The sequence below is a fragment of the Polypterus senegalus genome, chromosome 8 (genome assembly GCF_016835505.1).
Source record: "Polypterus senegalus isolate Bchr_013 chromosome 8, ASM1683550v1, whole genome shotgun sequence".
Taxonomy (NCBI): Eukaryota; Metazoa; Chordata; class Cladistia; order Polypteriformes; family Polypteridae; genus Polypterus; species Polypterus senegalus.
In genome coordinates this window covers 186,089,174-186,105,757 of record NC_053161.1, presented here as the reverse complement: position 1 = coordinate 186,105,757, position 16,584 = coordinate 186,089,174, and the positions used below count along the sequence as shown (strand labels likewise).

General features: G+C 43.7%; 1 protein-coding gene across 3 annotated transcripts in view; it reads right to left on the bottom strand.

Moving 5' to 3' along the window:
* Positions 1-16,584, bottom strand: part of LOC120533516 (gastrula zinc finger protein XlCGF57.1-like) — a 695,777-nt gene that overhangs the window by 49,780 nt on the left and 629,413 nt on the right. For 2 of the 3 annotated variants that reach the window (XM_039760437.1, XM_039760436.1), the window contains one exon: positions 8,572-9,920. The exons of the other annotated variant lie outside the window; for it this stretch is intronic. In XM_039760437.1, coding sequence (XP_039616371.1) covers positions 9,043-9,920 — 878 coding nt within the window. In that variant the 3' untranslated portion in view covers positions 8,572-9,042. Of the gene's footprint in view, positions 1-8,571; positions 9,921-16,584 lie in introns of those variants that run through there. 3 annotated transcript variants of the gene reach the window in all.

Genomic DNA, 16,584 nt, shown 5'->3' with positions numbered 1-16,584 from the left:
GGTTATTTAACTGCATTTCTCAGTTTGCTATCTGTGCTTTGCATGGAGCTCGTGATGGGCAACACGTTACCTCTGGATGGACAGTATCTCACATCCCAGTCCAAACAGAGAGATGGAATCCTCGTCTCTCAGCAGCCTCGGCCAAGCAATTCAAGCTTAGTTCACTGGGCCCGTTGTCTAAAAGGCCATAGCGGCGCCCACAGATGGGTTGTCTGCAGTGTGTGAGTTGGGGTTTGGCTGAATGTGGAGATGACAGCTCAGATGTTCTCTTCTACATCGATGTCCAGTGCACTAGAGATGAGGTTAGGCTCCTCTGCACACACTGCCTTGTCAATTTTTCTCTCGGGTTGGTCAATTTAGCTTTCGGCTCAAAAGACCATGTAAAAGAGGGGTTTCATGGACCTCTGGAAAATGTGCGAATTCGCAGAGTTTGGCCAAAAGAAAGCAGAGTGCCTTTTTCTCTATCTCTATGATCACTCCTACCACTTTATTTTATGTGGACATATTTCCTGGACACTTTATACTACTTGGACATGGATTTTTATATACCGTGACTTGTCTATTCAGGTAGTCAACTTCTAGCGCTGAGAACAAAGGCCTGTGCCGGTGTGGTTCCCTATTTACCTGACGTGGTAAGAAGAAGGTATTGTGGCAGCAGAGCCGGCGCTAAGCTAAAGGCTAAGAAGCTAACGAGGAAGTGGTGATGCAAGCCTTCAGTGCCTTCTGTGATCCTGGGAAATGTGAACTTACTATCAAATAACATCGATGAGCTGGCTGCGCTGGAGAAAAATGTCAGGACCTACAGAGAATGCTGTTTGTTGCGTTTTTGTGAAAAGTGGCTAACAACTAGCATCCCAGATGCTAACGTGGAGCTACCCGGGTTTAGCACAGTTAGAGTGGACAGAGATGCAAATACCTGCAGGAAGCAGAAAGGAGGACTTGCTCTCTATGTGAACACAAGGTGGTGCAACCCTGGACATGTAAACATCAAAATCTCCACTTGCTACACAGGGACATAGAACTGTTGGCTGTAAGCCTGTTTCCCTATTACTTGCCCAGAGAGTTTCAACACGTCATTGTTGTTATTACTTACATCCCTCCTTGGGTGGATGTGGAGAAATCAGGTGACATCATCCACACCGCTGTTGCTAAACTACAAACGCAGCACCCCAAGGCACATGTGCTAATCTCTGGAGACATTAACCATGCGATGCTGGACAAAACATTACCTGTCAACTCCTAGTATCCATCTATCCTCTTCTGCTTATCTGAGATTGGGCCGTGGGGGCAGCAGCTTGAGCAGAGATGCCCAGACTTCCCTTTCCCCAGTCACTTCTTCTAGCTCTTCTGGGGGAATCCCGAGGCATTCTTTGGCCAGCCGGGAGACATAGTTCTTCCAGGGTGTCCTGGGTCTTCCAGAACACCTTACCAGGGAGGCATCCAGGAGGCATGCTAATTTGATGCCCGAGCCACCACATCTGACTCCTCTCGATGCGGAGGAGCACTGGCTCTACTCTGAACTCCTTCTGGATGACTGGGCTTTCCCTTGAAGATAGGGTGAGAAGCTCAGACACCCTGTGGAGGAAGCTCATTTCAGCTGCTTGTATTCATGATCTTGTTCTTTTGGTCACTACCCATAGCTCATGACCATAGGTGAGGGTAGGAACGTAGATCGACTAGTAAATTGAGAGCTTTGCCTTAGGGCTCGGCTCCTTTTTCACTATGACAGACCGATGCAGAGCCCGTATCACTGCGGACGCCACACCGATCCGCCTGTTGATCTTCTGTTCCATTCTTCCCTTACTCGTGAACAAGACCCCAAGATACTTGAAATCCTTCACTTGGGGCAGGATCTCGCTCCAAACCCTGAGAGGGCACTCCTCCCTTTTCCGGCTGAGGACCATGGTCTCGGATTTGGAGGTGCAAATTTCCCATCCCAGCCGCTTCACACTCAGCTGCAAACTGATTCAGAGAGCTGAAGATCACGGCCTGATGAAGCAAACAGGACAACATCATCTGCAAAAAGCAGTAACCCAATCCTGAGCCCACCAAACCAGACCCCCTCAATGCCCTGGCTGTCCATTAAAGGTATGAACAGAATCGGTGACAAAGGGCAGCCCTGGCAGAGTCCAGCTCTCACTGGAAACGGGTTCAACTTACTGCTGGAATTGCAGACGAAGCTCTGACACCGGTTGAACAGGGACCGAACAGCCCTAATCAGGGGGTCTGGTACCCCATACTCTCAGAGTTACCCCCACAGGATTCCCCGAGGGACACGGTCTAACGACTGGTTGGGCAAACTTCCAGGCACCTTCCAGGACCCTGCCAAGGGTGCAGAGCTGGTCCACTGTTCCGCGACCAGGACGAAAACCACACTGTTCCTCCTGAATCCTCCTGGACTATCTGACGGACCATCCTCTCCAGGACCCCCGAATAGACTTTTCCAGGGACACTGAGGAGTGTGATCCCTCTGTAGTTGTAACACACCCTCCAGTCCCCTTCTTAAAGAGGGGGACCACCACCCCAGTCTACTTAACCAGAGGCACTGTCCCTGATGTCCATGCGATGCTGCAGAGGCGTGTCAACCAAGACAGTCCTACAACATCCAGAGCCTTGAGGAACTCCGGGCATATCTCATCCATCCCCTGGGCCCTGCCACCAAGGAGTTTTTTACCACCTCGGTGACCTCTCCGAGTCCCCAGGCTGTGTTTCCTCATTGGAAGGCATGTTAATGGGATTGAGGAAGTCTTCAAAGTACTCCCCACAGTGACCCACAATGACCTGAGTCGAGGTCAACAGCGTAACATCCCCACCATATACAGTGTTAACACTGCACTGCTTCCCCCTCCCGAGATGCTGGACGGTGGACCAGAATCTCCTCGAAGCCATCCTGAAGTCGTTCTCTATGGCCTCCCCAAACTCCTCCCATGCCCGAGTTTTTGCCTAAGCAAACCACCAGAGCCGCATTCCATTTGGCCTGCCGGTACCTATTAGCTGCCTCCAGAGTCCCACAGGACAAAAGGGTCCTGTAGGACTCCTTCTTCAGCTTGATGGCATCCCTCACCGCCGGTGTCCACCAATGAGTTCGGGGAATGCCGCTATGACAGGCACCAACTACCTTACGGCCACAGCTCCGGTCAGCCACCTCAACAATGGAGGCACGGAATATGGCCCATTCGGACTCAATGTCCCCCACCTTCCTCGGGACGTGGTCGAAGTTCTGCCGTAGGTGGGAGTTGAAGCTACGTCTGACAGGGGACTCTGCCAGACATTCCCAGTAGACCCTCACAACACGTTTGGGCCTACCAGGCCAGACCGGCATCCTCCCCCACCATCGAAGCCAACTCACCACCAGGTGGTGATCAGTTGACAGCCCCACCCCTCTCTTAACCCGAGTGTCCAAGACATGTAGCCGCAGGTCCAACGACACGACCACTAAGCCGATCATCGAACTGAGGGATAGGGTGTCCTGGTGTCAAGTGCACATATGAACACCCCTATGCTTGAACATGGTGTTCGTTATGGACAATCCGTGATGAGCACAGAAGTCCAATAACAAAACACTACTCGGGTTCAGATCGGGGGGGGGCCATTTCTCCCGTCTCACTGTCATTGCCCATGTGAGCAGAACGAGGGAGTCCCCAGAAGGCATGCTCTCTAGCACCTCCTCCAGGGACTCCAAAAAGGGTGGGTACTCCAAACTGCTGTTCGGCGCGTACGCACAAACAACAGTCAGGACCCGTCCCCCCACCCGAAGGCAGCTACCCTCTTGTACACCAGGGTAAACCCCAATGAACAGGCTCCAAGTCAGGAGGCAATAGGTATGCCCACACCGACTTGGTGCCTCTCACCGGGGGCAACTCCAGAGTGGTAGAGAGTCCAGACCCTCTCAAGGAGATTGGTTCCAGAGTCCAAGCTGTGAGTCGAATCTGACTATATCTAACCAGAACCTCTTGACATCACGCACTAGCTCAGGCTCCTTCCCCTTTGGAGAGGTGACATTCCACATTCCAAGAGCCAGCTTCTGTAGCCGAGGATCAGACCCCCAAGGTCCATGCCTTCGGAAACCACCCAACTTACACTGCACCCAACCTCCTTGGCCCATCCAACAGGGGGGGTGAGCCCATGGGAAGGGGGACCAACGTTGCCTCTTTGGGCTGTGCCCAGCAGAGCCCCATGGGTGCAGTCCCGGCCACCAGGTGCTTGCCATCGAGCCCCACCTCCAGGCCTGGCTCCAGAGGGGGGCCCTGGTGACCCGCATCCGAGCGAGGGAAAACACCATCCAATTTTTTTATTCTTCATAGGAGGATTGCTGAACCGCTCTTTTTCTCATCCCTCACCTAGGACCAGATTGCCTTGTGTGACCCTATCAGAAGCATAAAGCCTTAGACAATAGAGCTCCTAGGATCATTGGGACATGCACATCCCTCCACCACGATAAGGTGGCAGTTCGAGGAGGGGTTTTCCCAGTATGTGGATCGTAACTCCCCGGGAAATAGGACTATTGACCTACTGTATGCAAATGTTAAAAGACGTATACAGCGCCACCCCACTGCCTTCGCTTGGGAAAGCAGATCAAAACCTGGTTCTGCTTCAGCCTCACTACAAACCAAGAGTGAGGGAGCTACCCACCTCCACACGCTCATTCAGGAAGTGGTCCCCTAAACTACAGACTGGGATATCCTGTAGGGATCATATAGTGAGAACATTGAGGAGGTTGTTGACTGCACTACTGACTACATCAACCTTTGTATGGACGTTGTAGTTCCAGTAAGAACAGTACGCTGCTATGCTAATAACAAGCCATGGATTACAAGTAACATCAAGGGCCTATTGAACCAGAAAAAAAAGGGCTTTTAAAGGAGGTGATCAGCATGAGCTGAAGCACATGCAGAAGGAACTCCAGATCCAGCTCAGGGCAGTGAAGGAGCAGTACAGGAGAAAGCTGGAGCAGAAAACTTGCAGAATAACAGCATGAAGGAAGTGTGGGATGGGATGAAGATCATCACCTGCTGCAACTCGAAGCAGGGTGCCACCATTGAGACAGACGTGGAGAGAGCAAATCTGATGAACATTTTCAGCAGGTTTGACCAGTTTAACCCAGTCTCACTCTCACTTCAGAGTACTTCATCCTCCACACATCCTTCTGCTGTTACCAGCATAAGAGAGAGTTTCCCCCCACCCACAATTACAGCAGCCCAGCAAAGCAGTGGGTCCAGATGGAGTATCTCCACGACTGCTGAAGGCCTGTGCATTGGAGCTGGGGAGTCCTCTACAGCGCATCTTAAACCTGAGCCTGAAACAGGGGAGAGTCCCGAGGCTTTGGAAAACATCTTGCATCACCCCAGTCCCAAAGGTATCTCGTCCTGGTGAGCTGAATGACTTCCGGACTGTCGCTCTAACGTCACATGAGATGAAGAACATGGAGCAGCTGCTGCTTCACCACCTGAGGCCACAGGTCCACCACTTCCTCGACCCTCTGCAGTTCGCATACTAGGAGAAGGTGGGAGCGGAGGATGCCATCATCTATATACTACACCAATCCCTCTCCCACTTGGACAGAGACAGTGGTGCTATAAGAATTATGTCTCTGGACTTCTCTAGCGCCTTCAACACCATCCCACCTCAGCTCCTTAGCGACATGCTGACAGAGATGGGAGTAGATTCATACCTGGTACCATGGATCGTGGACTAACTTACAAACAGACCTTAGTATATGTGTCTCGGAAACTGCAGGTCTGACATTGTGGTCAGCAGCACAGGAGCGCCGCAGGGGACTGTACTTTCTCCGGTCCTGTTCAGCCTATGTACATCAGACTTACAATACAACTCTGAGTCCTGCCACGTGCAAAAGTGCGCCGACGACACTGCTATTGTGGGCTGCATCAGGAGTAGGCAGGAGGAGGAATATAGGAACCTAATCAAGGACTTCGTTAAATGGTGCGACTCAACCCACCTTAACCTGAACACCAGCAAAATCAAGGAGCTGGTGGTGGATTTTAGGAGGCCCAGGCCCCTCATGGACCCTGTGATTATCAGAGGTGACTGTGCAGAGGGTGCAGACCTATAAATACCTGGGACTGCAGCTGGATGATAAATTGGACTGGACTGCCAATACTGATGCTCTGTGCAAAAGAGGACAGAGCCGACTATACTTCCTTAGAAGGCTGGCGTCCTTCAACATCTGCAATAAGATGCTGCAGATATTCTATCAGATGGTTTTGGCGAGCGCCCTCTTCTATGAGGTGGTGTGCTGGGGAGGCAGCATAAAGAAGAGGGACGCCTCACGTCTAAACAAACTGGTGAGGAAGGCAGGCTCTATTGCAGGCACGGAGCTGGCAAGATTGACATCCGTGGCAGAGCAACGGGCACTGAGCAAGCTCCTGTCAATCATGGAGAATCCACTGCATCCACTGAACAGCATCATCTCCAGACAGAGGAGCAGCTTCAGTGACAGACTGCTATCACTGTCCTGCTCCACTGACAGACTGAGGAGATCATTCCTCCCCACACTATGCGACTCTTCAATTCCATGATAACATTATGCAAGATTATAGACTGTTACACCTCCACCTTGCATTTTTTAACTTGCACTGCATTTTTATCACTCTTTAATTAATTAGGTTTTTATCAGTATGCTGCTGCTGGATTATGTGAATTTCCCCTTGGAGATTAATAAAGTATCTATCGATCTATCTATCGATCTATCTATCTATCTATCTATCCATCAGAAGACTGGAGATGACAGACAGGTGATTGTAATTTATTCAAAACAACAAATAATATACAACAATAAAGTAAGCACACTGTAGGGAAACCAAGATAATGGAATGCAAAGTCTCTTGGGAACAGGAAACCCCTTCTGGTCAAAAGGTGTGACTTTACTAAACTTTTTGACAATAATCTTCTTCTATAATACGCTGTTCATTTGTCTGTCCAGGATTTTAAATCACCTGTAGCTTGCAAACCGTTTCACCTATTGACTTGAAATTTGATATACATATACTACATGGCGCCTACTATCCGAATTTGGGGTGATGATTTTTATTACTCTTTTTATTTTTATTTTATTTTATTGTAGAATCAACTCTCGGTAGCGCAGCAAGACGGCCGTGCAGCACATGCGTATGGGCGCCGTTCTCATTCCCTTTCACCTTCGCTAATCATTCTTTAGGCAGATTGAAGACTTAATTGCCAGCTTAAGTGAAAAATTAAACAAAACATACTAAGTAATTGCAACACAAATACTAACAATCAGTTTTAACGCGAAAAGATGCAGATGAAAGAAGAGATGCATAGGGTAGACAAAAGAAAAGCTGCTCAGGAAGCAGCAAACACATCAACCCCTAAGCAAGCAAATGGTAAACGTACAGAGAAAGAGGATGAAAACTAGGAATGCTCAAGGAATATTCACTGTACATTATCGTGCAGTGCGCAGTTACTGGTAATAATAATATTTACTGACCCTGAGGAGACTTACAACATTTGAGACACAATTGCTGGCATTTCTTTTGCTTTTCCAGTATTAGCACAGACAGCTGAAGTGACCTCCTCATCGCGACACACTGCCAGTGCTTATCAGTCCTAACATATCAAATCCTTTTGAAATTCATTCTAAAACATGTCTTTGACAAGTTAACATTGCTAGCACCTTATAAAAGCTCTCTGAAAGAACATTTTCTGGGTGAAAAAAGAAATTCCATCTTAAGTTTAACATAACAACAGTTCAGTTATTAACAATTTAACACCAAAATAAAATGCAGGTATTTCAGAACATTTATATTTTTGGGGTGGTATACCATGACAAAGCGTTGACAGCCCCTGGTGTAGATCAGTGGAGGTGGCACCCAGTCTGAATTCTTTGTGGCCCAGAAGATTCTGATTTGTGAGAATTGTTGGCCACATAGACTACTACAATTTGTGTAGCAAAGTGTATTCTGTCTTTTAATTTTTTTGTATCTTTCAGTTATGAATTTTCCCAAAAGAAATTGTTTGTGTAAACTTAGTGTCATCTTTTGGAGTACGGATGCTAATAAAAGCGACTCCCCACAGACACCAGGCACCCTCGGGCGATGGAGGATGCTGTACAGGTAAGTCTGCTCTCGCCAAGCCTTTTCTAATTTTATTCTACTAAGTTGACATGTATATTATTTGGTAATAAGTTATGTGCCCCCCCCCCCACCCCACCCCCAGTTCTTAAATACAGTTTTAAATGTATTATTATCTAAAGCAAACAAACAAAAACAAAATAAATTAAAAAAAAAAAATTCTTCTTTTAGTGTGCTGCCAAAGTGTTAAAACATAATTCAGTGTATACTTTGGATTTAAATTGTTATTTTACATTTTATTTTATTGATTTTGTATTAATAGTTTGTGTTTATAATTATTAGTAATTGATTTGATTTATTATTTAATAAGCATTGGCAAGAAGCTGTTTGTTCTTTTTTTGTCAAGGTATGTTTTATATATTTTTTGTTATATTAAAATAGCAAAATATATAATATTACAAAGCTGAACTATTATTTATTGTGTGAGGCTATGTATATTGTAAAGTGTTTTTTTTCATTTTTCTGATGAAATGTGTATAATATATTGTAAATAGTTCTATATGTAATACGTATGTTATGAAAACAGAGCTAGGCACACGGTGGAGGTTGTAGGGGCTTTGGTGAGAAGCCGTTTGTATGACGCCCTGTTCTTTATTTTGTTTCTGGAAAAGGAAAAAAGATATAAACTGCTATGTCTCCTCCATGTTGATTTTTATTTGATACAACACTAAGTAAGATAGATTTGTGTCACTTACATGTGCTTACTGTCCAGGCAGGAGTGAACCTCACTCTTTATTCAGGACAGTTCAGTTGTACTTCTCTCCAGTGGGAATTCTGGTGCGTCTCTGAAGTGTACTGCTCTGACAGATTTGTTTGCCACGTTCCAAACAGCAATATGGCTTCTCTTTGAGATTCAATTCTCAACAATAGTTTAATTTGCTTACTTTTCAGGACAGGACTGAACGTTACTCTTGGGTCCTGAAGGGTTCTTGTTTTACTGGACTGATTTTTGAACTTCTACTGTTTTTTTTCTTTTGTGAACTCTCGTGTGCATCTGAAGACTGCCCATCTGTAAAAACTGTTTGCCACATTCATTACAGCAATATGGCTTCTCTCCAGCGTGAACTCTCGTGTGAATCTGAAGATGGCCTATTTGTGAAAACTGTTTACCACATTCATTACAGCAATATGGCTTCTCTCTGGTGTGAACTCTACTGTGTTTCTGAAGATGGCCTTTTCGTGAAAACCGTTTACCACATTCATTACAGCAATACGGCTTCTCTCCAGTGTGAACAGTAGTGTGCTTCTGAAGATGGCCTATTTGTGAAAATTTTTTACCACATTCATTACAGCAATACGGCTTCTCTCCGGTGTGAACTCTAGTGTGTCTCTGAAGACTGGTCACATGTGAAAACTGTTTACCACATTCATTACAGCAATATGGCTTCTCTCCCATGTGAACTTTCGTGTGTTTCTGAAGACTGCCTGTCTCCGAAAAATGTTTGCCACATTCATTACAGCAATATGGCTTTTCTCCAGTGTGAACTCTAGTGTGTTGCTGTAGACTGGCCATCTCTGAAAACTGTTTGCCACATTCATTACAGCAATACGGCTTTTCTCCAGTGTGAACTCTCGTATGTCTCTGAAGACTGGTCATATGTGAAAACTTTTTACCACATTCATTACAGTAATATGGCTTCTCTCCAGTGTGAACTCTTCTGTGTATCTGAAGATTGCTCATATGTGAAAACGTTTTACCACATTCATTACAGCAATATGGCTTCTCTCCAGTGTGAACTCTCATGTGATTCTGAAGAGGACTCCTGTTACAGAATTCTCTGCCACATTCCACACTGCAGTTATCTTTCTTTCCTGTGTAAAATTTAAAACAAAAAGGAAAAAAAAATGTTTTTTTTCAATTCGCTGCCTTATTATCAACATTATCTCAAATTAAATACATGATGGCTGAAATTAGGAACAACCTTTGATCAGCCTAAGCTATTATAAAACTTTTGTTGTACTTGAATAACACACTTAATTTGTTAATTTTAAGTCCTTTATTACAACTGCTCAGTAGAGCCACATGTATAAAACGTCCTTTTACTCGGCCACTTATATGAAAGCTGTTTCTTATGCAAAAGTTAGGATTTATAAAACTAGAACTTGTCATTTAAATTGGCTTAAAGTTCCCTCATGCTTTGAGCATTTGTAAGTCCCATGCAGACTTTGTGTTGGCATTTTAGAAACTCCAGGTGGAAAAACGAAGAACTGAATAGAAAATCTCATTTCATTGCACATTTCACATTCTGATGTTTGACAGGCTACACATGGTGTGAGTTTTGATGTATTACAATGACATTTTGGCTCATGATGATGACTTAGCTGATTTAGACTCCCTACTGTCTCTTTGAAGTGTGTGCTGAACTGTAGCCTTCATTACAGAGACCACCATGCAGAAATCACACAACCCCTTTTCTCTTACAGGTCTTAACAGCTGTGGGTTATTTGGTGATGGCAGCTTTTCAGTGTGAACTGCCTGACTGGTGAAGAATCTCTGTCACTCTGAGTCATGTAATGCTATTTGTATGGGATGGTATACTTAAGATGGTAGAGAGATACATGCAATATCTTTACCATCAGGGTAGGCAAGTCCTGATCAAAATTAAATCTGCAGCAACGTCTGCTGTCTTCAGCAGTGGTGGTCTTACTTCGCCAACAAGTCCCTTTATGATTACTGTGCTCACCAGTGTGTTCTTTCTTGTTATTGATATCCCAGACAGTTTTCCGATGTCTCAAATGATTTCATTATTATTTTCCAGCTTCTTTGACTTTCCTTGGCACAGCTCTTGCCCTCATGTTGAGCAATGGAAACTACAGAGACCAAAGGTAGTCTGTAGATAAGAGTAATCTGAGGCGTCTTAGGCCTGCAAGACTAAAGCAATGAAACACACCTGAGGAACACCTCTGGCACCAATTGTCCCAAACATTATGGTGCCCTGAAATGGGAGGACGATTCAGAAAAAGTGCTGTCATTTCTACAAGGTGTGAATGAAATGTTTGCAAATCCCCTTAAATGAAAATCAGTAATTTGCACTTTAATTAGATCTGAATGATTAAATTTGCAATTTTAAATGGTAGATTAAAGGAGTAAATGCAAGAAGAATGTTTCATTGTCTCAGCCATTATGGAGGGTACTGTATAAAACAGAATGCCATGCCAAGCATGAAAAGTGCACCTTCAATAATTAGAATGTGTTCTGACATTAATACACACTTGAACTAAATCCACTTGACACCAAAACAAACAACAAAATGTCTTCTTTCATTCACCAAAGCAAAACAGAGCAATGGATGAGTGACGCCTCAGTGCACAGGCCTACAGAAGCTGCACTGACCTCGAAGAAAAAATAGAAGATGAGAAAATTGAGGATGAGTGCAGCTGTTGGTGTTTCAGCTCTACAGGGGAGTGGCAGGTGAAACCAGGACTGCTAACCTTTGTGACACGCTGGTGACATTTATACTCACCATTATAATGTTAAAGGGTGTCTACTATCAGGACTAATTTATGTTGACTAAGCTAAAATTTGCCAGGTTTTACTGTCTAATTGATCCAATGTGTGTGTTCATGTACGTAATTATCATCTCTGTTGATCTCTGCAAACATCAATCAGTCCAAGCCTGCACTCAATTAGGAGCGCTATAAAGAAGAAATACAACTGAATTAAACAGTAGTGTTACACAAATTAATCATTCTTGAATTAAAAGTGCCCAAATCTTGCTGTTTATTGTGAAATCGGCTTGTAGTTGGTTGACTGGTCTACCGATTTCATGACATGGAATATGTTAAACTGAGGGTACATGTACAACTGACAAGAGTGCACAGAGTGGAAACTGATGAAGAAAATAACTGCTGTGTGGAAATATCTTAAAGTATATTAAATGTGATAGGAATTTTATATATAAAGTTTAAAATGAAAAAGTTAGTTGTGGTGTGTTTAAAGCAAAGACATTTGCCGCAACAAATTTAATGAGAAACATTTAGGTACAACACTCGGCTAAGCACACAGACTTTCAACAATGCAGTGAAAGCAGGAAAACCGTTAAGGAAACAAATGTGTCTTAGCTGTCAATAATGGGACTGTTTGAAAAGAACCAGACATATAATCAGAACAGGACAAAAAAAAAAACCAAGAGTATCCCGCAATATTCAAAGCTGTATAAATTCTCAGACTCCTCAAACCTTGTCCCAGCAATCAGCAGTCATGGGCTCCTTTAAGCAGCTGTCTACAACTCTGAAGAATAAAATAATTTATAGTTACAAAGCCGGAAAAGACTATAGAAGATGTCAAAGAGTTTTCAAGTAGCCACCTCCTCAGTTGGTAACGTTATTAAGAGATGGCAGTTAACAGCAATGGTGGAAATCAAGTTAAGGTCTGGAAGACCAAGACAACTGCTCATAGCATTGCTAGAATGGCAAATCTAAATCCCTGTGTCTTAAAGCTTCCTGGTGGTCTTTTGTAGTCAGACTCTGTGGTGATGCTGTTCTAATGTACAGCAACACCACCAGAAATATAACCTCCAAGGAAGAGCCATAAAAAAGAAACATTCAAAGGTTGTAGATGAACATCTAAACAAGCCTGATGCATTTTGGAACCAAACCATGTGAACTGATGAAATCAAAAACTAACTTTTTGGCCAAATGTGCAAAGCTGTGTTTGGAGGAAAAATGGCACAGAATTCCATGACAAGAAAACGTCTCTGACTGTTAAGGATAGGAGAAGATTAATCATGTTTCAGGCCTGTGTTAAAGCCAGGAGCACCAGGAAATGTTCACTGTTGGAGGGAAGAATGGATTCAATTAAATATTAGAAAATTCTGAAGCAAACATCACACCATCTATAAAAGCTAAAAATGAAAAGAGTATGGCTTCTACAAAAGGATAATGATCAGAACAGCACCCCAGAATTCACAAGGGACTCCTCAAGGAGCTTAATGTTTTGTCATGGCTCTCTCAGTTCATTGATCTGAACATTAACGACAATCTGTGGTGTGACAGACTGCCTGGGCCCATTTCCAGCAGTGATGCCTTCAGCAAAGCAAGACAGGGAGAGAGGGCTTATTCTGGATACTGTCTCCACCAGACCAATAGAGGGCAACCACCTTGGCTTGAAACAGGGCCACAGGTTTGGAGCATGGAAGCTCAACCTTGCTGGGGCCCATTGCCACCGCCAGGAGGTGCCTGGATGTTTACTAGACCCTGTTTAGCAGCACTTCCGCCACGCCAGAAGGTGCTGCAGGAAGAAGGTCATTGGACGCCTGGGGCCTCATGTATAAATGGTGTGTACGCACAAAAATGTTGCATACTCCTGTTTCCACGCTCACATCAAGATGTATAAAAACTAAACTTGGTGTAAAGCCACACAAATTTTCACGCCAGCTAAATTCTTCGTGCTTGGTTTTGCAAACTGGCGACAACCCAGTGGCAATGTAGAGCTTTTATTCCAGTGTGGTTTCCCTTTCATTTTTAGATCCGCATCCCTGACACGGCTTTATCAAATACACTGAAATTAACCACATATTATTAATTAATTTAAGGCATCTGATCATAATTAACCTGTAACAGTATAATGGTTAACGGAACGGCCAAACTATTCCAAATACCGTATTAGCTTTAGCGTTGTTACTCTCAAGTATTTATCCCACTGTATCCGAATGTGGAATCACAGCTCTACAGCAGCTGATCAGAAAGAGAATTATCGGGACACAGCATCAAGCATATGCTGCCTCAGCCATGCTGTCTATTTGAACTGCTCTCATATGGCAAACGCTTCTCAGCCTTTCCGGTAGGGACTTTGCAGTTCAAAAAACAGTTTTATCTCAAGAGCTCTAAATGCACTCAATCAGTTCAAGTTCTCCTTGTAGAACTGTTTTTACTTATAAATACAAAGACCAAACTGTAAACTTGCAATACAGTTATAATATTGCACAACCTGTGCCACTTTATACAGAGCATATTTACATATGACGATATAATTTTGAACATCAAATGCAGCAAAATATGTTTATTACATATACAGCTATGAAGAGGATGAAGAATGGAAAAGCCGTTGGTCTAGATGACATATATGTGGAAGCATGGAGGTGTTTAGGAGAGATGGCAGTGGAGTTTTTAACCAGATGAATCTTGAAAAGTGAGAGGATACTTGAGGAGTGGAGAAGAAGTGTATTGGTGCTGATATTTAAGAATAAGGGGCATGTGCAGGATCTGTAGTAACTACAGAGGGATAAAACTGATGAGCCACAACATGATTGAAGTTATGGGAAAGAGCAGTGGAAGCTAAGTTAAGAAGTGAGGTGATGATTAGTGAGCAGCAGTATGGTTTCATGCCAAGAAAGAGCACCACAGGGGCAATGTTTGCTCTGAGGATGTTGATGGAGAAGTAGAGAGAAGGCCAGAAGGAGTTGCATTGTGTCTTTGTGGACCTGTAGAAAGCATATGACAGAATGCCTCGAGAGGAGCTGTGGCATTCTATGAGGAAGTTGGGAGTGGCAGAGAAGTACGTAAGAGTTATACAGGATATGTACGAAGGAAGTATGACAGTGGTGAGGTTTGCGGTAGGAGTGATGGATGCATTCAAAATGGAGGTGGGATTATATCAGGGTTCAGCTCTGAGCCCTTTCTTATTTGCAATGGTGATGGATAGGTTGACAGACAAGATTAGACAGGAGTCCCCATGGACAATGATGTTTGCTGATGACATTGTGATCTGTAGCGATTGTACAGAGCAGGTTGAGGAGATCCAGTAGAGGTGGAGATATTCTCTAGAGATGAGAGGAATGATGGTTAGTTGGATCAAGACAGAATATGTGTGTGTAAATGAGAGGGAGGTCAGTGTAATGGAGAGGATGAATGGAGTAGAGTAGTAGTCATCACTACTCAATGGCCAGAGTAGGGAGGAAGAGGAACAAAACCGGTGAGGTTAAAAGGACAGGAGACAAGAAAGACTGTGCTTGGTGTTTTAGACATTGTGCTCTTGTGAGGAGCAAAGAAAGCACTTCTCACCTGTAAATAAAGGTGTGCTGTGTGGAGAAACTTGTGTCCTGCCTGTCTGTGTTGGGTTAGGGTGGCTGTACACACCCTGGGCTTCACAGTGAAAAGAACTCAAAAGAGCAATGCATGCAAGACGGCCCAAGAATCTCACACCACTAGAAGCCTTTTATAAATATGAGTGGGTGAAAATCCCCCAAATGAGAACTGAAAGACTCTTATTGGTCCAGAAAAAGTGTTTACAGGCTGTGATTTCTGCCAAATGGGGTGTTACTAAGTAAAGACCATGCAGGTGCCCACACTTTTACTTCATGCCCTTTGACCTTTTTGTTACTTTAAAACAGTAAAGGATGGAAATAAAAAAGTAATCTTGTTTAAATTATTAAAGAAATTTGTCATCTTCAGCTTTATGCCTTTTGGAGATCAGGTCATCTTTTACTTACTTGGCTGGTCACAGTAAGAGAAATTTAGCCCAGGGTTGCTGAACTTTTATATGCCACTGTACAAGCGTTGCTGTTAGGGAATTCAATCTCTACAAGTTGTGTGAATGGATCAAGATGAGCAAGAGAGCCATTCATGGATTGTTCCTTGTCTGCCACCTCCTCTTAGACTTACCCAGTCATGAGCACAAATCTCCGCACAACATCACTGGGAGGACCACTGAGGCAGACCAGTCATGCCAACCTGAGGAGTGGTAAAGCTGCATAGGCAATATAAAGTGCTTATCTCATTGCACCACTGCTTGTTAAGAAAATTAACAAAGGCAAAAGGATTAAATAAAAATTATATACAGCAACTTCAGAAAGAAAAAAAATGTCATATACAACAAAATTGCTTTATTTTCTCATATTCTTCAAAGAGAAACTAACAATTAGACAAACATTTCTAAATACATATATAACAATAAAATGTGTGGCACCCATGCTCGGGTGTAATGTTCAATGAACAAATGCAACAAGATGCACAAAATAAGACGGATGTAAGGCCTAGCATATCTAGGTATTGGAGAGTCCTAAATACACGATGTGATCAAAACACAAAGACTTACATTTTACCATCATGCACAATTTATGAACATTTCACTGTGCTAGTATTTTAAAATAAGAGACTAGAAGAAATTATATGAGACTGAAACTAATTCATTGCATGTTTTGTTTCTACAAAACTATGACAAATGCTGTCTTGTTCATCACAAATAAGCACAATTTAAATAACAATAAAAATACTGGTCACCAATGTCACAATTACACTTTATAGTTCTGGTCAGCAGAACAAATCTCCAGACATCACACAAGGGTCACTGAGACACAGACCACCTGCCACACTAGGCCTAGGAGGGGGAGCTACACAGGCCACACATCAAGTGTTTATGTCACAAAACCAGATACTCCATGACTGTGCAGGTCGAAGTGGGCATCGCAATTTTAATAGGATTTTTAGTGGCACTCAAGACCTGTTAAGACAGAAGATTTAATAAGGACGCAGAAAG